Source organism: Aulostomus chinensis, chromosome 24, assembly GCF_037954235.1.
Source record: "Aulostomus chinensis isolate RoL2024-O1b breed Wild chromosome 24, RoL_Achi_v1.0, whole genome shotgun sequence".
Classification (NCBI taxonomy): Eukaryota; Metazoa; Chordata; class Actinopteri; order Syngnathiformes; family Aulostomidae; genus Aulostomus; species Aulostomus chinensis.
In genome coordinates, this window is record NC_141343.1 from 15,924,213 (window position 1) to 15,946,733 (window position 22,521).

General features: G+C 45.7%; 3 protein-coding genes across 6 annotated transcripts in view; 1 reads left to right on the forward strand and 2 right to left on the reverse strand.

Moving 5' to 3' along the window:
- Nucleotides 1-3,383: 3,383 nt before the first annotated feature.
- On the forward strand, nucleotides 3,384-8,689 carry LOC147238910 (kelch-like protein 33). Its single transcript, XM_086196574.1, has 5 exons — nucleotides 3,384-3,628; nucleotides 3,764-4,636; nucleotides 6,179-7,118; nucleotides 7,195-7,362; nucleotides 8,068-8,689. Exons 1-5 carry the CDS (start codon nucleotides 3,472-3,474, stop codon nucleotides 8,588-8,590), a joined length of 2,661 nt encoding a protein of 886 aa, XP_086052700.1. The 5' UTR covers nucleotides 3,384-3,471; the 3' UTR covers nucleotides 8,591-8,689.
- Nucleotides 5,997-10,791, reverse strand: cbln11 (cerebellin 11). The gene is made up of 4 exons (XM_086196736.1): nucleotides 10,460-10,791; nucleotides 10,324-10,383; nucleotides 9,900-10,025; nucleotides 5,997-9,672 (listed from the first exon to the last, which is right to left on the reverse strand). Exons 1-4 carry the CDS (start codon nucleotides 10,704-10,706, stop codon nucleotides 9,392-9,394), a joined length of 714 nt encoding a protein of 237 aa, XP_086052862.1. The 5' UTR covers nucleotides 10,707-10,791; the 3' UTR covers nucleotides 5,997-9,391.
- Nucleotides 10,792-10,912: 121 nt separating this feature from the next.
- intu (inturned planar cell polarity protein) overlaps nucleotides 10,913-22,521 on the reverse strand; it is a 30,848-nt gene continuing 19,239 nt past the window's right edge. For 2 of the 4 annotated variants that reach the window (XM_086197881.1, XM_086197879.1), the window contains exons 4-17: nucleotides 21,128-21,343; nucleotides 18,135-18,253; nucleotides 17,953-18,042; nucleotides 17,344-17,421; nucleotides 16,529-16,712; nucleotides 16,278-16,331; nucleotides 15,799-15,861; nucleotides 14,728-14,943; nucleotides 14,528-14,620; nucleotides 13,823-14,236; nucleotides 13,462-13,556; nucleotides 13,196-13,385; nucleotides 12,921-13,063; nucleotides 10,913-12,845 (exon numbers count right to left, since the gene is read on the reverse strand). In XM_086197881.1, the coding sequence (XP_086054007.1) occupies nucleotides 12,734-12,845; nucleotides 12,921-13,063; nucleotides 13,196-13,385; nucleotides 13,462-13,556; nucleotides 13,823-14,236; nucleotides 14,528-14,620; nucleotides 14,728-14,943; nucleotides 15,799-15,861; nucleotides 16,278-16,331; nucleotides 16,529-16,712; nucleotides 17,344-17,421; nucleotides 17,953-18,042; nucleotides 18,135-18,253; nucleotides 21,128-21,343 (2,067 nt within the window). In that variant the 3' untranslated portion in view covers nucleotides 10,913-12,733. The remainder of the gene's footprint in view (nucleotides 12,846-12,920; nucleotides 13,064-13,195; nucleotides 13,386-13,461; nucleotides 13,557-13,822; nucleotides 14,237-14,527; nucleotides 14,621-14,727; nucleotides 14,944-15,798; nucleotides 15,862-16,277; nucleotides 16,332-16,528; nucleotides 16,713-17,343; nucleotides 17,422-17,952; nucleotides 18,043-18,134; nucleotides 18,254-21,127; nucleotides 21,344-22,521) is intronic. The other 2 variants (XM_086197882.1, XM_086197878.1) reach the window with 2 other exon arrangements.

A 22,521-nucleotide genomic window follows, 5' to 3' on the forward strand; every position in this document is an offset into this window, starting at 1 on the left:
TAGATTGTGAGCTGCCTCAAGCGAAAAAGCCTTCTTGTAGGCGATAATGAGAGCAGCTGCAAACTGCTGTTACAAACTCAGGATGCCAGCATAAACCAACATGTTTACTCTGTTCATGCACAACTTAAGGGTTGTGTGGTATTTAAGGATATTTTTACATTCCTGTTCTTTGCTCCTAATGATAACTCAAATCAGGCAAGAAATCACCATGACGTGAACGACCGTTGGCGCGTGTGTGCTGCTGGCGACTCGGGGAAGTGCAGTGCTGAGTTTCAAGTCTGGGGTTTAAGGGGGTCAGCGATAACAGGATTAAAGACGGAACCCAGACATCAAAGTCAAGAGAAGTTTTGTGATATCACACCACCCAAGACCCCTTAAGCAAAGGGAACTCCCCAGATAAAGGGGCAGTGCATGTAGTCATGATGACAGCTTTGGTGTTCAGTGGCATCATGCAACCTATGGCCCTGCCTGTCAATCAAGGTATTGCACGAGTCATGGTTTCACTGTGATAATGGTGTATATTCGCGGTTTTTGAACTACATCCAGTAGTGAAGAGCAACACGACCTCTTGATCTGGGTTTGTTCATGGCCTCCCGGGCGGCGGGTATCACTGGCTCCACTGACCATGAGGCAGAGATGGAGTGTAGCTGCAGCTTGAATGAAGCAAACACCAAAATAATTACAGACCCATCGTGCAGTTCACTGCTAGAGGCTCACTGTGAGCATTCAGCCAAAGGCTCCGTCCCTCTCACCTCTCAGACTGGTGTGTCCTTTGTCCTTCAGATGTACCATCAAGTCTTGGTCTGAGGAATTGACACTCCCGTGATGGTCTTTACGGGAGGGACATGCCTCTGTATGAATGGGCTTCTCAGATACACCCGCCAATTCCAGCTGTCCACCTACACCCAAAGACCAAGGGGCACATTTTAGAGGACAGTAAGGCTGGACAGAGAGGACAGGTGGTTTTAAAGAGGAGGGTCAAAAATGTCAAACAACAGGGGAGGTGGTCGGGCACTTCGAAGGCTTCTCAGGACCAATCACTCACGCCTGGACTCACTTGTGAACTCAAGGACTTGATGGTGTTAACAACCCTGCAGAGGTTAGACAACAATAGCCAGAACGCCCCTCCAGGATGTCCTGAATGCAGCAGCTGAAAAGGGGGGATTTATGGTTTAAAAAAAAGTGTGTTAAAAGATGGACCGAGAGGAGAGATGTTGCCTCACCGGAACATCGTGAGCTCAAGTTTCTTTCTTGTTTAAATGCCTTCAACTTTTCTTTCTGCGTAGGTTTGAGTAATAGAACCTGACTCATTTGAACCTCCCTGTGTGTGTGTGTGTGTGTGTGTGTGTGTGTGTGTGGCTGAGAGAACAGCAGTCATTGTCCTCAGGTAGGAGTGTGTTTTAAAGTGGCACCACCAGTTTCATTTGCTAGTGCGCCCACTCATGCTGCTCCAGCTTCAAAAGCCGTCCAGTAGAAATGTTGACAGAATGAAGGTGATGCTCCAGTGGTGTTCATGAGGGGAGAACTCATCGTCACACCTCAGATTGAAGGTTTGACCTCTCACCCATAGAAATAAAGCTTAGGACTTTGTGTCCATGTCCAATAAGCCTTGAAGTATGAACCTGAGTATCACATTATTGTCCAAACTGCCCTGAAATAAAAAAGAAGCTGGAATGGAACATTGCAGACTCTCTGGTTCTCAGCCACTCCTACAAAAGACATAAGGACTTCTTAAGACCTTCTTCCACAGCTTTCACAAAGATTCCAACATTCACCACGAGAGTCCATCGACATGTCTCGATTGCACGTTTCTTGTGTCAGAAAAGGGTGACGGACTTGGCAAACGTTGCCATCCGTCCTCCTTTAACTGCCTATTCCAAGGCAGGTTTTGGAGTTATCAGCTCCAGCAGGGAACCTCAGACTTCCTTTTCCTTGGGCCCATCAATCAGATATCACTGACAGATCCTGAGGTGATCCCAGGCCCTCCATCCGGTCCCCAGCCTGCCCTGCGGCCTCCTCTCAGCTGGACATGCCTGTAACACCACCCCAGGTGTCAGCCTGACCACACGCCCCAACCACCGTACTGGCTCTTTTGCATCTTTACTCCAGGTCCTTCACGGATGATGGAACTCATCTCATCCCCAAGGCCGATGCCAGCCACCCTCTTGAGGAAACCCCGTTTCATCGGCTGGTATCCGCGATCGTGCAATCAGAGCTGTGCCTTCTGGCCCAACTGAGGCAAAACCTTCCCTGCTCTTCCCACACGCCACAGTCCCCTCACTTGAGGCAGGTGAACTGGTGACATCTCTGGTTTTCTGTTCAATTTTCCATGAGGCTCCTCCGTTGCAACTGGCACGCCATTTCAGTTTATTAAAAGAGTAGGATTTTTTACTGCAAAAAGAGAGGCTCGAACAGTTCTGCAGGCTGAGGAGAGTGTCATGAATCAGACATTTCTGAGGAACGAATTTAACAAAATGATCCAAGAAAAATTGACCACCCTCGCTACCCGTGAGGCGTTTCTAGGGTGTCTTGGTTGCATCATCCAGACATGTTTGTGTCCATTTTCTCTCTCGTGTCACCACCTCTGTGCTGAACATGGAAAAAACTTTTGGATCTACCTTAAATCCATCATCTCTCCCTAAATCTGTCTGCTTAACCTGTGTATTAAGTACTTTTCTTTAATTTCCAGAGCTTTTCCCCGAACATCCACTCTGACCAGGGGGTAATACAAGGAGCATATTTGTGAGCTGCCAGTGAGTTCAATTCAGCTATTCCTCAAACGAAGGTTCCAGGGTGACCCAGCTGTTTGCTTTCTTTGACAGCTCAAAAAGTGACAGGTGTAAATGTGTTGTTTACCCCCCCCCCCCCCCGCCGCCCCTCGGCCTTCTACTTCTTCCTTTCATGTCTCTCGATCCTTGACCCAGATTCCTCGATGTTTGGATGTGGAGGAGCAATGCGACCCATCTTTTGACCCTCTAGGCATTTAATATTGCAGCCCAAGTCATATGGCTGAGAATAAAAGTATCTGCCAAGACTGGAGGAGTCATCAGTCCAAGTGCCTCCAGGTCTAGATCCCCTCATATCACTTGCATCAGTGTATGAAGTTACAGGAGGACTGTCATGCACTGTCACAGGAATAGACTGCAATATGAGATAATTAAAGGAAAAAAGGTAGCAAATGTAAAATTTGGTCATGGATAAAGTGCCTCAAACCTGAGCTTAACACTTTAAACAGTACAGAATATCAGTACCTGACTGTGTATAGAAGCTTGCTGGGTTATAGGAGGAAGGCTGGCTACTGTCTCACATTCATCAGGAGAGAGAGAGTGAGGAGAGGATCAGCTGGAGGCGGCAGACGGGACAGAGCTGCAACAATAACAACATCCACAGAGAGGATTACTACTGCACACACAACTTCCTCTTTAAGTGACCTAAAATCTGCCTGGAGGTTGCAGGATTGAAACAGGCAGCATGGAAGTCCCTAATCCATGCCAGCAGGAGGAGTGGGATGAACTGAAGAGAGAGATGGAGGAGAAACGGAGGAGGAGATGGAGGGAGAGGGTGAGGCGTTGGGCTAAAGTGGAGGTGAGAGATGGTGACATGGAAAAGATTGATTATGATGAATCAAGTGAGGAGGAGGAGGAGGAAGAGAGTGATGGTGAGGGAGCAGAGGGAATGGAGGAGGAAGGAAGGGAGAGGGAGGCGAACAAAGTGATGGACAAGGAAGCTCAGAGGGGGACAGAGGCAGGGGATTTGGTGGAAGGGGAGGACGAGGGAGGAAGTGAAGAGAGGGGAGTTGAGGAGATGGAGGACGAAGACAAAGGAGAAGAGCTCCTGAGAGAACTCAGGAACTGTAGAAGATCTGAGGATGAGCGCATTCAGCAAAACCAAGAAACACTCGAGGAGGAAGCAAACTTTTCTGATCCTTCAGGATACGAAACGGAAAAATGTGCCAGAGATTCTCTCAATCCTGAAGAACTGAAAGCTCCTGATGAGAAGCTGTGCTGTGAGAAAATGGCAGAAGAACCTTGTGCAACTCCTGAAGACGAGTCCACAGATGACGACGAGGGAGAAACTGAAGATGACCACAGCGATGAAGAGAATGTGGTCAAGATTTACTGCAAAGATGAGTACGCGACACTTATATTCCAATGTCTTACTGCGTTCAGGGACTCCTCGCTCCTTGCTAACCTCACATTGAGCACCAATGATGGGAAGAGCTTCCTGGTACACTTGCCTGTCCTGGCTGCCGTCAGCTCCCTCGTCAAGGAAAGTCTGAGCGATGGAATCGATCCAAACACGAATTCAGGAGTGCACAGCTGGTCCATGTGTTTGGGTCCAGAGGTGGATCCCGATGGGTTGGAGGCCATTGTGGAGTTTGCGTACACGGGACACATATCACATTTTAGCCCTTTGGACAAAGTAAAAGTTGCAGCTCAAACTTTGGGGGCCCCCCGGGTGTTGGATCTGTGCGCAAAGGAAGAAGAGAAGTCCGGAAAAACTAGCAGAGAGAAAAAAGAGGGAAGTATCTCTGCTGAGGAGCAAATGGTCATCAGTCTTAAGTCCATCAAACAGCTGTGGATGGACAAAGTTGGCTGTGATGTCATACTAGAAGCTCTTGGGGCATCACTGCACGGTGAGTGGACAGAAATGAGAGGCATGTTAGCGTTAGCCAAGACGATACCATGTGAATACGAATACACTGTTCACACCAGATACAAAAAACCCCTCCCACTACTATCTGGCTTGTTTATGAAGGAGAGAGGGTGTTATGACCTCAGCTCAGACGGGCTACGAATGGCATTTAGTGGCTTGACCTCCATGTTGAAACACATTTTGACCCGTTTTGGATGCACAGTTAGCACATTTTTTTCCAGGATAACACAACTAATGTCTTTCAACATCAGCGATCGGTACACCACAACAGACCTCTGCAGAGAAAAACACACCAAGAACCTCCTGCTCTTCTCAGGAACACATGCAAAACTTCCTGACAGTCCAGACAGGGCTGGGACTAAAGGTCTGATTAGGAACCAAACCACCGCAGCTATAATGTTTTGTTGTGAAAATGTTGCGAACAAAATTAAACCTGAGAATAGCATGCGCACTATCCTGGTAATATTCATAGGGTGAAGTTTTAATTTGTTCCCCAGAATGTTCATCCTGATGGTAGGGTAAAATTCCCTAAAAACATACAAAAGGTGTTGGTTGTGGGAGCAGAATACAAATTTAGCATCCTTGGATTAAAACCTTTTCTCTCACATCTTTCGAACTCAGCTGTTGTTAGCTAATGTTGTGGGAACATTACCAGCCGGCTCTATCTGGATTTGAGCTCGAATAAAGAAATAAATGAATAAATATAGTTGATCTCTTGCTCCTGGCCCACGGTTCTAGAGCTACGCAGCAGGGCACGGTTTTGCTAATGATGCATGCTAACAAGCCGCTAGCCACCAAGCAGACATGCTGAGTGATGTCAGCTCGCGCTGATGATGAACTGTTTGCGTGGTGTGGACGAGGGCCAAATAAACACACAGATGCGGCCAAGATTTGAGAATGAACGACAGAACAATTCTGACTCAATGGTGCTATTTCAAAGGTATGGCTGAATCACAACTACCTAAATTTGCCTTGTCTTTTTGGACTTCACCCACGCCAAAGGACATTTGCTATCAAAGGCTGTTGAACGGATCAACCGGCTGAAGTAACTCATATGAAGACACCAACACACTGGGAGGACAGAGAGAAAGTCAAACTCATTCCCTCCCAGTATTTTTAGTGGATTTACCCACGTAGGAGAAAACTGCAAATACTAATGTTATAAAAAATGGTAGGATAATTTGAGTCACCACTGAAGAGGCCTCTTTATGCCTCTTTCACCAACAGAAATAGCTGAACTTAATGAGCTCCCCATCTGTACAGGTCTAAACTTAACCACAGCACACAGTCATGGCTTTGCTTTCTAAAGTTACGATACAGGGTTTCTCTGTTTTTACAGCAGTCAAATATGTTCTCAGACATGTTCACCTCCAGTTTGTTTTTATTATTCAGAATCAACTTTATAGGTTTTGGTAGGATTTAGTCTGTATAGCCAGGAACACTAATTTTCAGTGCAGCTAGCACCATCTCATGGCATTTGCTGGTAATACATGTTTTCCCATCGTCTCCATCCTGCCTTCAGTCCACAGAGTCATCCTGGCTGCCAGCAGCGATTACTTCCGTGGTATGTTCAGCTTGGGTATGAAAGAATCCCATCAGTCCCGTGTCACTCTTCCCTTCCTCCTGGCGTCAGACCTGGAGGCTCTGATTGGCTTCTCCTACAGCGGTGTTCTCCCCCTTGGCTGGAGTTGTGTCTTTGAGCTCACCAGCACCTCCCTCCAGCTCCAGCACCAGCCTGCCCTCTCCTTGTGCCTTAACTTCCTGCAACAAGAAATAAACCCTAACTCCTGCCTGGATGTAGTATCTTTTGCTGAAGCCTATGAAATGGAACATCTCCTTGAAGTTGCTAACGATTTTGTCTTGCGGCAATTCCAAAAAGTGGCATGCACCTCAAAATTTAAAGACCTGCCAGCCAAACAACTGCTCAAGTACCTGAGCAGTTACTCTCTCTGCGTTCCCTCTGAGCTAGTTGTCTTCCAAGCAGTGGTGGCCTGGATCCAGGCTAAACCCAAGAAACGGTTGAAACTCGCCAAAGAACTCATGAAAAAAATCAACTTTCCCTTGATGACATTTAAGGAATTCAGAGAAGTTCAATCTCTGAACATGTGGTCTGAACATGGTCTCACAGAACTCTATGAATCAGTTGTAGATGATTTCTGCTCCAGTGAGACAGTGCCGCAGAGACAGTGTCGCATCTACCTGCCAAAAGAGAGTCTGGTCTTGATTGGAGGTGACCAGATCAGTGAGGATCTGAGTAAACGTAGCATCAGCAGAGAACTCTGGTTCGGGAACTCCCTGATGAACCATACAGGGATTAAAAAGGCTATGGAGTGGAGAAGGTTGGGAGAGACCCCAGAGCCACCAAGGTTTTGTCACGAGGTGGCTGTGCTCAAAGGACTGTTGTACATTTTAGGGGGCAAGAGGTATTATGGCATTGGTGACACCCTGAATTCAGCATACAGGTAAGTCGTCTTAAACTTGTGCGTCTTTGACAAGTTTTAAGTGGTGATTTCACTTTCGTCCTCACCACATTTGTAGATATGACCCTGTCAAGAACTCCTGGGAGCGACTGGCCGACATGAATCAAAGGAGAAGCTCTTTCTCCGTGGTTGTCCTAGATGGGAGCGTATATGCCATTGGTGGACATTGTGACCCGGACTATATTGAGAGTGTGGAACGGTACTGCCCCACTGACAACTCTTGGAGGTACACGACAATCTTCACTCTGCAAAGTATGCCATCTACGCTGTTGGATATTTTCCCTTTGTAGTCAAATTGTCAGTCAGATATTTGAGTTATGTCCAAAACTGATTGTCTTGTATGTTCTTGTAAAAATATTTAAAGGAGGCATTTATCAGCTGGTTTTGGTTGCAAAGATTTTTAGCGAAATATGCCACAGTTCTGAAGTGAAATGATACGACAGAAACTGACCGCGGTTCTGAAATGTCAGGTATCTGTGAGGGGACAGTGACTTTCGACTACCAAAATCTTTTTAATTCATCCCTGAGACCCACTTTATGGGGGGGGGGGGGGGGGGGGGGCGCTATCCCAGCGGCTTTCAGGCAAGAGGCGGGGCTCACTCTGGACAGGTCAGTCCAGTAATCCCAGTGCCAACTCTGTTCCCTCAGATGTCAAATTAATGAGAATGGGGCAGAACATGCCTACGTGTGTGGGCAGTGACCTTCATCTACGACCGCCAAATCTTCTCAGTTCATCCTTAAGTCCCAGTGGATGTTTGTGTCAGACTTGACAAAAGTCCCTCAAGGTGTCTGAGAGATATTGCGGTCACACGGATGTGACTGCCTGATTCCATCTGGGCAGTTCAACTCAAAATTGTAGCCTTTTTTGTAATTCTAAATTTTAATTTGAAGAATTTTATCGTCATATTAATTATTATATTTTCTGTTTCAGCTTTGTCCGTCCATTGGATTTATCTCTCAGTGGACATGTTGCAAAGGTTTTACAAGGCCAGATCTTCATCTCAGGAGGCCTCAACAGTGACTACCCGTGTCTTGCATCTATGTTCCGGTACCACCCAGAAACAGGAAGCACCTACCTTGCAAACATGACTGCACCACGTGCTAGCCACTGCATGGAGACGCTGGGTGACCATCTGTTTGTGGCCGGTGGAATCACCATTGGAGAACCCATAACGATCATCGACCAGCTTGCATGTGAGATGTACACTCCAGCGGCCGACTCGTGGACGGCCTTCATGCCTCTGCCGGTACCACATGTAGGAGCAGGAAGTTCCGTTTTAGAGGGGAAGTTTTACGTGCTGGGGGGGTACAGCCAGGAGGACTACAGCGACACAAAGATGGTCCATCGCTACGACCCTGTTATCCAAAGATGGGAGAACATGGGGAAGATGCCTGGGCCCAACAACGACATACGAGCTGTTTTGCTGTGTTTGCCACCAAATGTCCGACTGTAAAAAGGCTCATTTGTTGTGTATGGAGGTAAAATAGCCTCACTATCGTCTAACTGCATGAAAGAGAAGATTCAGGGATGTGTACAAGGATTCGTGCAGAAGAGTGGGAAGTCAGTAGTTTATAGTTTTGCATTCATGATTCTAAAGAAAGTTCCAAAACTGTTACGTCCATTAAAACCAAATGGAAAATGAAGATGCGTTGGTTTGCTGTTGTTTCCTTCCTTGGGCCTGACACACCTTCTGGGACCTTTTGTTTCGTAGGGAGGCGCTATAAAAATGGCACATATTTGCCTTTGTTTTTTTTTTTTTTACTTGTTTCCAACTAGTGGGAGAGTTTTTAAACTTTTTAACTAATTTCTAATGGTCCCAGTCTAACTCACACTGTGAGCAGGAATAAAACTGAACAGATAAATCTAAAAAGAACAAATTATTTTCAAAAAGAGAAATTTTTTCATTGCAAGTCCTTCCATTCCTTTTTTTTTTTAAAATTAACACTTGAATGGGGGGTGGTTTCTTCAAAATCTGGCATTTCTGGACAGAAAGCTGAGAAAAAAAATGCTTTTTTCCCTTTTTTTAAAAGAAGGTTATTTTGAAATCTAAAGTGAATTTTATATATGTATTCACGCATTCTGGAGTTTTTTTTCTCACTCCCCTATGGTTACTTAAATTGTGTTCTATAAGCAGTAGAGTCAGATATCGCCAAAAAATATCCAGTTTGATGTATTCCTTTTTCTCTTCAAAGCTTTTTTAAATGACTGAATATGATCTTATTTAGGAAATAAAGGGGGGACTGTAAGAACGTGTCTACACGGGGAAGAGCAGGAACCCGCTGAAGGTCGTGTGTCCGTTAGGGTTATCATACACTCTGCCGTTCTCCCACAGTTCCATGTAGACCCGATCCCCAGCGTCCAGTTCCAGAATCACGGCATTACTGCTGCTGTCGGAGCCGTCAGCCGAGGGGCTGTCGTAGGTCGAGACTTGACGGACGCCGTCCTTCATTAGGGCGGCCCCCAAGACGTGAGTGTTGTAGCCGTAGGTGCTGAAGCTGAAGTAGTAGAGACCTTTGACTGGCGCTGTGAAGGTTCCTGCAACATCCAAAACCTGTTGCAGTTACATTTTCTAAATATCAATCTTTACTTTGGCTTAAAACTCCATTCAGTTCGACACATTAGAGACCAGATAAGCAACCAATAATTTTGTGTTCTATTTGTTTGAAATACCTGTGGCAGATTTATGATGTTGCCCACTTCAGGACATTAACAATTTTTAGCTCCTGACAAACTTGATTCCCAATTCTCGGACATGAATGTACCTGTTTCTGGATCGTAGCCGCTGCCAGAGTTCGTGAAGATTCTTTTGAAAACCAGGATCTTGTCTTCACAAGGTCCTTTGTAGATTTCTCCAGAATTCACCAAAGAGGCGGAGAATGCAATGTGAGCTGCTCAGGATGGAGAAATGCTAAAAATTAGTAAGTAAATTCATTTAATCAGTGATTATAAAAACAGTTGGCAGTTACAGTTGCTGGTTTTGGATACCTCCAATGTTGATAATTGCCAAAAATGAGCTCATATACAAAAGTTGAAGAGGCTAACATTTACTTAGAAAGATGTACTGTCAAATAAATGCCAGTTTTAGGATTTTTTTTTCCAAGCTTAACAAAATCATTGGAAGCTAGCTTGTTTTTCCCTCCTATTTTACTCTATTTCAGTTGCAGGTAAAAGCAAGTTTGACTTTACCTGTAGTCTGCTTGAGCTTGTCACTCTCCTCCTCTGTAGTGTTCAGTCTCATTTGCAACTCTGTAAAGAAAATACAGAATTTTTATTACTGATAATTTTGACCAGATGTTCTGCACATGTGACAATGTCAACGTACCCTTGTTTTCCTTCTTCAGTGCATCGAATTCAAACTTCTGTCTCATGAACTCCTCGGTCGTCGCGTTGAGCCTGGCCTCAAGAGCTTCAACATTATTTTGCCATCTTTCTACGTCTTGCAGTTTATCCTCCACCTTCTTCATCGCCACCTGAATGGTCGGCCATTCTCTAAAGATGATGTCACCTGTTTGTCCCAACACCGACCCCACAAAGATGAGAGTCAGCACAAGCAAAGCCCTGAGCGCCATCGCACCGACAGTGGTTCTGTCTGAGCTGAAACGGTTTCCTCAGCAGCTTATATACCCACTCAGAGGGGTCCTTAGGTGGGTGAGTAAGCAGGGCCCTCGGGGCCCTAGCAAGAGTCAGGTCAGGACAGGCCTGCTGGCAGCGGTGTTTGCCAGAAAAATGTAAAGAGGAAATGCGTCAGAGCTGAAATACTTTCAACATATAACCTGAGTAATAATAGGTTGGTACTTTTCCATGAGTTTTACTTCTAGGAAAATATGAGGTTTGCTTGCCCCATTAGGGCGGGGTTTAAGTTCTGGGACACAATTTGTGTCATACAAGATTTGTGTATCAGGTTTAACATTAAATATTCCATAACTATAATGTGACTCTTCAAAAGTGACCTGCGGCCTCACATACGCCAGCCATTAGTCACCAAAGCTTCCACTCAATCAGTCGTTTTAAAGAATGACACACACAGAGGAAAGAAGGTTGCAATTCCAATGCCACATAATCTGACTTGCTCATTTTGAAGGTAAGTGTAGCATAAACCAGTAGTTAGCTTCAGCGCTAATGGTAATTCAGCTGCAAAAAATGAATGTATAAAAAAATGAAGTGTGGTTTACCAAGAAACACCATGGAAACTAGTCAAAATGTATTTTACTCAGTTTAGGACTCTTCATCAAAATTGATGACAGTTTCGTACTTTTATGTAATATCAAGGAAATGTATTAGCTTGATTTCTCTCATAGCAAAGCAGAACAAACATCAGAGAACAGTGTTTAGGTACCATTCTTGAGGGTGCGCATCTGTCCTGACGTTGTGGGGACTTGTATGTTCCTATTGCCCCGTTACGGGGACTTGTGTGTTTAAACACTCACATTGTGGGGACGTCTGTTTTGGGAAGGTGTTCTGGGGACACCGACACTACACTGTGAATTCCATGAGAAATGAGTTGCAATGATCAGGGCGAGTCAGGGAGACATTTGTGCAACATTTCAGCAGAACAGCAGGGGGCAGTATTGAATCAAGGATTCATGAGATGAAAGGGTTGGCCTCTTTGTTTTTTTATAACTCAAGTGACTGATTATGTAACATAAATATGAGATTGTTGTAGAGGACGTTTATGATTGAGGTCATTGTTGAACCCATACTGAGCTGATTTTGTGACTTCATAACAGTTAATTTTGCACTTGTGTATGTTTTTGTAAATAGTTGAGAGTAAATAGTGCTAAGACTCAACAGGGTCATCCATGACACACACATTTGTTTAGAAAGAATAAAAATAGAAATGCTTTAATTCAATACAGCTTTGTAACAAAGGACTCCATAGAAAACTGCACTCACATGCTTAGATTAAGAAAACTGAGGCCTCATTTACACTTCCTGGTACAAGTGACCCAATTCTATTAGCCCACGCGTGTCACAGGTCAGATCTGTATTTTGACTCCATAAAAAAATATAAAGGCACCTGGAATCAGATGTTCTGAGATCAGTTTCAGGCTGCAGCTTGAGGCTTTGTAAGACTTTTACAAGGAATTTAAATATATTTTCAACAGCAAAACCAAGCTACATGATGGGGGAAAATCTTAGCTACTATTGTTAGTCGCACGTCACTGAAAATGCAGCACTTGAATGATATGTAACGTTACTGTGACTGGCACTCGTGTGGGTTGTTTCAAGTATTCAGTGAGTGTACTTTTATGAGTAGATGTACACAGGCAAGTTGGAAGTAAATTAGCAGAACTGAGCACTAGAACCTGCAGTGGGAAACACTGCCTAAAACAACTTGTGAGCACATGAATGGGAGCTGGTAGCCGTGGAGATGCTGGTCATGTTCATTGGTCCAGCTGAGATCATGTGACAGCAGCAAACTCTTAACAGACTTTTTTATCATGTTGAGGTATTCAGTGTTGAGTGGCTTTTTACGAGAACACACAGACACACAGATTTCTGGACAAAGTGTTGCTGGGAAACATGTTATTACATGAGGCACACAGTAACCCCTCTCACTGAGTTTGACCTGTGTTACTGAGCTACGACGTCGGCGTCACAAAGCCAGACCGAAGGAGAGTTTGAAAGCCATTTCTACTGGAACCTCCGCAACCGAGTCATGGAAACAGACGTAGAACTCCTGCGGGACGGGCTCCAGCAGCATCCGCCTGAAAGAACGAGAATAAGGTAAATTAAGAAGTAAAACTGATTTTATTGAAGTTCTTCAGTCAGCGCTGACGTACCCGATGACCCAGTACGTCATGGTGGGAGCAGGTTTCCTCTGATCAGTCCAGTTTTCAGGTTTACACTGGAACAGAACGCCGTGTTCCTTCACCGGGCCCAAACCCCACCCAGCCCCCTGAGGCTGGTCTGCTGCCCGCCGGCCCTGAAAACACCATCACAGCAACATAACCTGGACTGAACTTTCTTCTGTGCTGCATTAGGGAGCTGACAACCCCACTAGCTAGCTTAGCGCAGGAAGTGTTAGCATTCCAGGAACTCTAAATTCTGGCCTCACCCTGGCCGGCAGGCTCTGCTGGAACGCCGCCCGTATGGAGAGGCAGCAGTGGTGGAAGTTGCGGATGAGTTGCGGGTGAATGGAGCCGCTAAGCTGCGCCACCTCCCTGTGAGTCGGAGCGATGAAGATTCCCTGCACCTTCTCCATCAGGACGTAGTGGAACAAGGTGTTCTCAGCGCCGGAGGTTAGCCTGTACAGGACGCGGAGATTTAATTTGACTCTATGATGATGCGTGAGAAAAAGTTTTTTTAAGCTTATTTACATACTTGGTGGTGTGATACATCTCCTCTGTCTCCCGCTCAGTCAGAGTCTTCTTCAAGGTGCCCAGGTGGAACGGGTTCGGGTGCTTCATCCTGGGGATCTGATGGCAAAACATCACCCACAAAAACATGAGTTCTAAGTTCAAGCCCCAGTCGACCTGTCAACCAAATACAAATAAGTTCCAGAGAAATCCGGATCACAGCAGGTGACCTTTGCCCTCCATAAACCTCTTCAGTTCATCCTCAAGTCCCAGTGGATGGACAGACCTTTGCTTCTGACCTGTGAGTGGTGGCCCTGAAATTGTGCTACATTTTTTTATTAATAAACTGAGATTTTCTAACATCCAAACCTTGATGGAGTTGATACCTTGAACAGACCTCCGCTGCCTCCGCTCCCGTCTGACCCTCCAGATCCCAGCGAGTCCCGTCGTCCCCCAAGCTTCCTTGCTGAGTTTGGCGTGGAATGGGGACTGAGGCCTGACCCTGACCCCGCGTCCATCTGTCCCTCGCTCCCACCATCAGACATGCTCCTCGGAGGGCTGGACCTCCGGGCCTTTTCCCCAAACAGGCTGCGGACTCTGGACCCCGGGGAGGAGCCTTTGACTGCTCCGGCTAGCTTGCTGAGGACGGGGGTGGAAGACGCCAGGCTGTCCAAGCGGTCTCGGGCTGTGGCAGCAGGGAGGAACCAGTCAGCACAGGACAGGCAGGGAGCAGCAGGAGCATTCAGGCGCTCCTCTATACCCGCCTCCAACACCTCCAGCTGCAGGAGGGTGGCCTTCACCTGTGTTCAAGACATTGAGAGAGTTGTAGAGAGTCGCTAGGAACGGGCTGGTGAAAGATGTGCGCTTAGCAGGGGCTGAAGATGTTTTAGTTTTGTTCATCAATAGATTCCACCATTTTGGAGCAATTTTAAAACTAGATGTAACAATCCCATTAGCTTTTGATTGAGGTGAAGGGTGAAGATGCTAACTTCCTGCTGGACTACAAACATCCCTCACCCCCGCAGAACTATACATTACACTTCCTGTAATCTGCCACTGAATGATAAACAAAGTTGGAGCTTCAGGTTCACCTGATCGACGTAAACACAGTCTGGTCCTGGAGAAGCCACAGCTGGAGAAGCACAACCTCCAGCTTCCAACAGCACACACTGCATGAAGTGCCTCTGGGTGGACGGACACAGGAGGACAGGCAGAGGCAAATATCATCTCAAGATCGACGAATGTTACAAGAGACAAAACAAACAAAAAAGTTGGGTACTCATTTCCTTACCAGCCCCACTATGAGGAGGAAGTGGCGTCCTTGGGGCTGGCTGTAGCCGGCTGCTGCGCTGCCACCGCCGGTTCTCTGCTGGGGGAAGACCTCCCTCCAGATGACCAGCTGACCCACCCGCTGCTCGGACGCCAGCGGCAGCAGGCAGTAGTGTTGGCAGTAGAGGCAGACGTCCAGCAGGTCCTCTTTAGGGAGGTGGTTGGCGATCAGGTAGGACTGAGCAGGGAGCGTGCAGATGAGTATTAGCCAATAATAGTACTGGGAGCTGTGATTCATGTGCTACTAAGAACAAGTTTTGGTGCTACTTTCCTCCCTTGATAACACAAAAATGACCTACAAATGGTGCTTTGCAGTCGTTTGCCTCTAGGATGGCACTGTTAAAGCAACTTTAACCTATGACCTTTGACCACCAAAATCTTGGAGATCATCCTTGAGTCCTAGTGGAGCAAATCTGAAGAAATTCTCTTGAGGCGTTCCTGAGAAATAACTTTAAGTTGAATGGGAGAGACAGGGCATATATGTAAGGGGAGCTTGACCTTTGATTGCCAAAGTCTTTTCCGGTCACCCCAGAGTCCCAGGGGACATGAACGCCAAATTTGAAACACATCCTCAGACGCACTCCTGAGAAGTGTGATTCATGGGGGCGGACAGTGGCTGAGCTTCCACTTTCAGAACATCTCAAGTTCATCCCAAGTCCCAAACTTTTAGGAATTCCCTCAAGGCATTCCTAAGGTGCTGCATGAAGATGGACGTGAGGTCGCGGTCACCGTCGACCTTTGACCATTAAATTCTTTTCAGTTCATCCTCGAGTCCTTGTGGATGTTTGTGCCAGTTTCTCTAGTTTCATTGAAGAATAAATATAATTAAAGAATAGGACAAACAACCCAACAGCGTAACAGAAACAGGCCTATTTTCCATGTAACAGCGGCCACACTGCAAACTACTGCTCCTCCTCGTGTCAATATTTCAATATTTGATCCATCAGGATGATGATGCAACAAATCTCCTCCATCACTGGTAGGATGTGAGACACTCTAGACCTGATGGGGCTGCTGGCACCGAGGTACCTACCTTGAAGAAGAGACAGGAGCCAAGAATGACATAGAGACGCCGCAGGCCGAAGAAGTCTTCAGACTGGGAAACAGAAACCAAGACAGAGAAGAAGACAGACGAGACCAAGATCAACGACGGATAGCAACAGGGACCAGAGTAAATAGGAGGCTTCTAGTTTGAAGGGAATATGAACCACCGCATCTTTTTAAATGGATCTTTTTACTGTCCAATACTAACTGATGCCCGATAAAAAAAACAAAAATAAAAAATGAATGAGCTTTTTTTTGTAAAAACTAGAGTGACAAAGTTTCTGTTTCTTTAGAAAAGTGATGAATGATCCTTCTTACATGGATCAACTCAAAGTAACCAGAAAGATTTGGTCCATCTACCACCAGAGGGCAGAGCTGAGACAAACGGAGTCATTTCTATAAACTCACAACACAACAAACCATGCAGCTCTTTAGTTGTACTGAAACAAGATGTCAACCAGACCGTACCATTTCACCAAAATCAGAAGACTCAAAGTCCGTGAGAACAGTGTCCACCTCCATCTGGTAAGAAAGAGAAACCCACAGCTCAATAACACGATTGTCCCATTGTGTTTCGCACTCCAGAACGTTTCAATAAACCCATGGAAACAAGCGGTCAGAGCTGAAACATGTCGTTTTCACAGAAACCACAAGAGGGCCCCGCAGCCGGCCCAGTTCTACCACAGCTCCCTGGCAACGTTTCATCCCTGCATCTTCACCTTGATTTCTGGTGGCAGCGTAAGCCACCGTACCGCCGGCAGTCCATCCAGGAAGAGGGTCCCTGAGATATCGGGGGGCGGGGCTGAGATGCCATCCTTCAGGCGAGACGGCTGGATGAGCTGCTGGAAGAACAGGCAGAAGAAGTGGTCCAGCCTGGGAGCGTGCTCAGCCGTGCAGAACGCACTGAGGAGACATGTGGTTGTCATGGTAACACGCTGGCGTGGAGAGTTCAGAACTAAACTTGTCTTAAAAATTAAAAAAGGCATGAAGTTTCAACCACAAAGGACCCTGGAGAGACAATGGAGAAAGTATGTCGAAGCAATGACAGACAACTTGCTGCCTTCGCTTGGTGATGTCATCTTTTTGAACAACAGCTAACATCTGGCTATGAACTTAACTAAGAGAAGTTCTATCTTCAAGCAACAACGATAATCCTGTTTGTGATTATTTCTCATTAAAACGGCTCATAACAAGCTGCACTGTCCCATTATGACTTGATAAAAACCAGTTTTAATTGATGAACAACTAACTTGTTATCGTGAGGTGACATCTGCATTCTCTTATGAAGAGTTCTCTTTAACTCAAGATAACAAAGTTGATTCTCTCATAATTTCAGGTTCATTTATCTTGTTGCTATGACAACAGAATTAGAAATTACCTGCAAGCATGGCCTTTCGCAGCTTCCATACCAGACTTGTTGCCATGAATTAAACAATTTTTCTCTTCATGGCTACTAATAAAACTCTCTCTATTACCTCTCCAGGGCTCCACACGACCACAAGAACGGCAGTAGAACCACAGAAAAATTCCAAACCTGTCTAAAGAGCAGTACATCACTTTTAATGTGCGGACTACGTCTCCCACCACTGTCTGCAGATACAGCAACGGAACCCTGGAAAGAAACGGAAATGTTGAAAAGCTGCGGATGAACATCAGCACACCGACTGTTTATCAGACATTCTTGAGGACACGTCCTCAGAGGACAGCCGTTTCCTGAGGGTCCCTTCCAGACGAGTCCAGGAGGAGTCCTCCTGCTCCACCTGGCTGCTGAGAATCAGAGATGGCTATTATGACTCATCTCTCCGAGCCTTTTACAAGCGCTCGGCCCATGAAGAGATCCGGCCAGCGAAGGACACTGACAATGAAAGTCAATTATTTTCACAGATCACGAGCTTAAGTGTTTTTCCTCATCTCCACAAATCGTGAGTCATGATCGGAAAAGTACTACCACATCAGTCGTGCGAGGCCTACAAGCTTTAGCCTGAAAATCTGATGTTGCAAAACTCCCCACGGTAACAATAACTCTTCATTTTCATTATTTATTGCCTTTTTCCATTGATGACATGACTCACATTCATAACAAGGTTTTTGACAACCGCGCGCGTGTGCGTGTGCGTGTGCGTGTGTGGGGGGCGCCCTCTACCTGTCAGCTGGGAGGCCAATGACCAGCAGGTTGTTGCTCTCCTTCCAGTACCCCACATGAACCAGGTGTTTTCCAAGCAGAAGAGATGAGCTGAAGAAAAGAAAAGAGAGCGTTGACCTGTGTTGATGCTCGTTCAAGGGTGAACCTGCAGAAATGTTGGTTGCGTTCTTCTGGTTCCGTACCTGACGATCTGGCCTCCCGTGACGTTCTCCAGCATGTCGCACAGCGTGAGGAAGATGCCCCTCACTCCTTTCAGCTGGCTTGAAGCCTCGGACACCGGGTACTGGTACAAAATCTCTTCCTGGACACAAACACACATCGAGAACTTCTTTGACAAACAACATCAAACTTATTTCACAAAGAAAGGCGAGATTTCCCCCCCCCGACAGTTTGAGCTGGTGCTGCTGGGTCAAGAGACTCGTAGAAGCAGAAATGCTTCAGTTTGGTACTTTTAGCATAAATCCAAGTGTTCCTGGATGACTGAACTTATGGTCGGATAAAGAAGACATGGGTTTTACCGGATGATACCTTTTGGAGGCTGTAAACATGAACAGACCTTTTCTCCAGTTGTGATATCGTTAATCTTTGGTCTCCAGAAGCATCATGTATGTATTTCTGCCATTTGGATTCACCAGAAAGAGGACTTGGTGGCATCCTTACACAGAAATGGCAACAATATTTTTGGTGTGATGAACAAATAATCACCTTTGCAGGAGGAATATGACACTCCGAAACTCACGAGGATGAAGCTGCACACTCGAGCGCTTAAACTCATCCAACTGATTCATGAGGCGCTAACACTTTACGTTGCTCGTCATACGTGCTAATTACAAGGTAATAAGTCCTGATAAAAGGTGTATTAGGAGTTAATAACGTAAAGTCTAAATGTTATGATAGCAAAAAAAAGCTAACCCATTGTTAATTATAAGACTTTAGTAATATGCCATTATTAAAACCTCAGCAGGTTTTCGTTGCCTTATTACACAGTTATTAACAGTTAACAAGTACATAATGAAGGACTCCTAATAATGTATTATCCTAACTTAAAATGTGGTAGCTGCAAAAAGCTTGGTAAACTGTTATGAAACACATAGTTAACTATTGATAAATCATAATAAAATGTGTACTTATCTTAATAAAGCAACACAAAACTTGGTTAAGGTTTAACGGTTATTCAACAGGAAATGTGTTTGTGATGCGATGATAATTACAGAGCTGTATTTGCACATTTAAAGCAACTTATAAAGGCTTATTATTAGGACCTTATCACCTTCATTGATGCTTGTTACAAGCAGCTTCATCTAAGGCGTTACCCTGACATTCATCCAAACCTCCAAGAAAGTTGCGTCTGCATTTTGGGTTTGGCTGAGCACAGATCATGATTGTGTTGGTACTTATCCCAGGATGAAAAGAATAATTACTTCTTCAAGCTGAAAATCTACAGGACCAGATGTCACAGAAAAAAAATATTTGGAACACAGCCCAAGAGACAATGAAAAGGCCAATTCAAGGTATTGTTTGTGATGTTAGTATTCTGCTCGGGAATCTGGCCACTTTTGATTCATGGTGGATAAGAGGCGAGACGCTGAGAGGATCAAGAGAACACAGCGCTGGGTGAGGAGGGGATAGAACGCCTTGGCAACCAGAACAAAGAACCGAGCAACTACCCGAGGAAGATATGCACCTCGAGGTCAAAACCATACACAAGCTGACCGCTGAGAGCCTACGAGTGCTGCTGACGAGCAGCCGTAAAACGCTTCAGCTGTACCCTAAAAAGATCACAACAAGCTGAAACTTAAAAACGCAACCAGCAAACCTCTCCGGTTTCTGCTGCACTATAATCAGAGGAATAAAAAAATCAAAGTCTGAGTTTAGTGGGTTCTTGCACTGTCATTTAGAAAATAAACCGCTGGCTGATGTGGCTCCAGACATCCCCAGTGTCCTTTAGGTCCAGATAGAAACAAACATGACTGCACAGGCATGAAGTGCAACCATTACCCATAATTCCCAAGCTGGGTATGCGTTCCTCCAGTGGTGCACACAGCTGCATCGGAGGGTAGGCCACAAAGATCTGTAGCATCCTCTCAAAATAAACCAGTGTTTTATGTTTCCCGCGTCTCTATTCTCTTGCTTCTACTCTTTCTATTGACTGGTTCATCTCAGTTCACACACCTTTAATATTCTAAGGCACCAGGTACTAGCTAGTCAGAGGGGGAGTAGGATGGGTGGGCGGGTTCTTCTGGGACACACACCCAGGTATGTCCAGTACCGCCTGGGTCAGAAAAAATAAGGCCCTTAAGCAATAAGGTGGTTTGGAAAGATCTCACAAGCATAAACTGAACATGAAGCCTAAGTCCTGTCCAATTTGTCTGCTCCAGTTCTACTATGTCTGACAGAGCTAGCATTAATGTTAGCGGTAGGAGCCTAGCCCCTGGTGGTGCAAACACAGGAGGCAGGAGGCAGGAGGCAGGAGGCTGGATCTTTCTCGGGGTACGGGGCTTTAAAAAGTTTGGTAACAACTGCCATGAGCTAAACATCTCCTGGTGGTAGCAGTCGGTCAGCAAATGGATCTCAGGGCACTTTAAACACTTTGAGATGAAACCGAACTGTGGGAGTCCAAACTGCAAGTCACAGCATTCAAACCACAGGTCATTTATGGGCAAGAGTAGCACAGAATTGTTTCTCTTTTTGTCTCTGTTTTCTATTAGGAGCACCGCAGGTATTGGAAGCCGTCCAGAGCGGTAGTCTCGGAAGCATTCCAACATCTTCCACTCCTGGGATCAGGAATTCCTGGACAACAAAAGCCTTTCCAACACTCATTTAACAGAGTACACCTCAAAGAAGGAATACGGTTAAGTACATCTGTTCAGTGTATGTCCAGGCAGTAACTGCGTGCTGTTGACCACAACATTAAGATCAGGTTTCCCTGAGGTCCCGTTCTTTCCAAAGAGATGGATGGAAAAATAAGTGGTCATCAAGGCATACTGGGTCATGCCTGAAGCTGCCCTGGTGAGCCTGCGCTTTCGCTCACTTAGTTCAGAATTTCTGGTAAAAAAAAAAAAAAAGGACTAAAATATGGTTTAAATTTGAAAGTTCAGACAGAACTCAATATTTAATCAGTTATCAACACAACTGTGCGTTAAACTGTGAGTATTAATACCATAAACAAACTGACCTCCTCCTGTGGCGACGCCGAGTCCAGCTTCAGGGACAGGTACATGACAATATGTGGGATGTGACCGATGGACATCTGGAGCTCGGCTGTGTCTTCCCCCCACAGCAGACGCACCAGCTGGCTTACAGGCGGAGACGCTTTGGTCTTCCCGACCAACAAACTGTCACCGGCACTGGTTTGGTCCCTGGGACGTGCCGTCTCCAGGCTCAGCCTCACCTGAAGGGATAAAAGGGAGATGGGGACATGAAGGGCTGCACTGCTGTTGTATGTCACAACGACCTTGATGTTTACCAACGTCTTTCAGTTCATCCACGCATCGACGAAGGAATTCCCTGAGATCTTGTGTTAACAAGTATCTGACAGATCGTGTTCAAGTGAGGTGACAGAGACTTTTCACCATCAAGCCTTTTTGGTTCGTGCTCCTGTCCCAGTGGACATTTGTGCCAAATTTCACATTGTGTCAACAAGACTGGAGTGAATGGATGGAGAACCCAAAAACCTACTCGGTTTCCCTTCATTTAAAAAACATGTTCAGTAACTGTGGCTCCACATGATTATATTGGCAAGGAATTCTAAGTGTTTTAGGAAAATAGCGGCGTGCTTGTGTGCAGTTCATTCATTCGGGGAAAAGGCAGAAACGTGAATAGCTGGACGGTGATTGTCAGAGAAGTGGCATTCAGACCCGACCGCAGCATAACGAAGAGCAGGGATCTGTGTGTTTTTGTGTGTGAGACTAAATTAAAACCAGACCTGCGGCAACGCCATGAAAAAGTGGCAAGACAGCAGATGGCTTATCGTCTCTGCTTCATGGAGGATTGCTGCTTTCCAGTTCTCATTCTTATGCTGCCATTCATAGAAAGTTACAAACGGAGCTGAATGGAATCCATCAAGAACCCACGTGGAAACTTGTAGTGACGAGACACAGAACGACCCCCCGTCACTCAGATTCATCAGATTCTATCTAGGAGGTCAGACATCCTTAAACCCAGGACTCCAGGCCCCATCCAGACTAGACTAGACCACAACTGTCTCCGGACTCTGAGAAAATTATACTTTTCATATGTAGGCCGGCGCTTATTATTTGTATTATTGGTGGGACATCACCACGAACCAAGATTCTCTGCTTAGTCAATAAAAGAAAGCTGGCCATTAAATGGGTTTGTAGGCTAGTTGTCCCCACAGCTAGGAGCCTGGACGGGAGCCAGGCTCAAATAGCATGTTGAGTGTTCCGCCCCAGCAACAAGAGGTACAAGGGCGCAACACAAGAGGAACAGGGAGTACTTAAACTCACGGCAGTTAATCTACAACACTATTTACACTTTAACATGTAGGCAGGGCTGTACAGAGTAGAGGCCAGGTGAACTCAGGCCAAAACAACAAACAAAAACCCAAGT

Excerpts from the sequence above, each read along its gene's own strand:
- LOC147238910 (XM_086196574.1), top strand. The coding sequence starts at position 3,472 with ATGGAAGTCCCTAATCCATGCCAGCAGGAGGAGTGGGATGAACTGAAG. Across the intron at positions 7,119-7,194 it reads ACCCTGAATTCAGCATACAG|ATATGACCCTGTCAAGAACT; the intron begins GTAAGTCGTCTT and ends CCACATTTGTAG. Across the intron at positions 7,363-8,067 it reads CCCACTGACAACTCTTGGAG|CTTTGTCCGTCCATTGGATT; the intron begins GTACACGACAAT and ends TTTCTGTTTCAG.
- cbln11 (XM_086196736.1), bottom strand. The coding sequence starts at position 10,706 with ATGGCGCTCAGGGCTTTGCTTGTGCTGACTCTCATCTTTGTGGGGTCG. Across the intron at positions 10,026-10,323 it reads CAAGCTCAAGCAGACTACAG|CTCACATTGCATTCTCCGCC; the intron begins GTAAAGTCAAAC and ends CATCCTGAGCAG. Across the intron at positions 9,673-9,899 it reads CGGCTACGATCCAGAAACAG|GAACCTTCACAGCGCCAGTC; the intron begins GTACATTCATGT and ends TGGATGTTGCAG.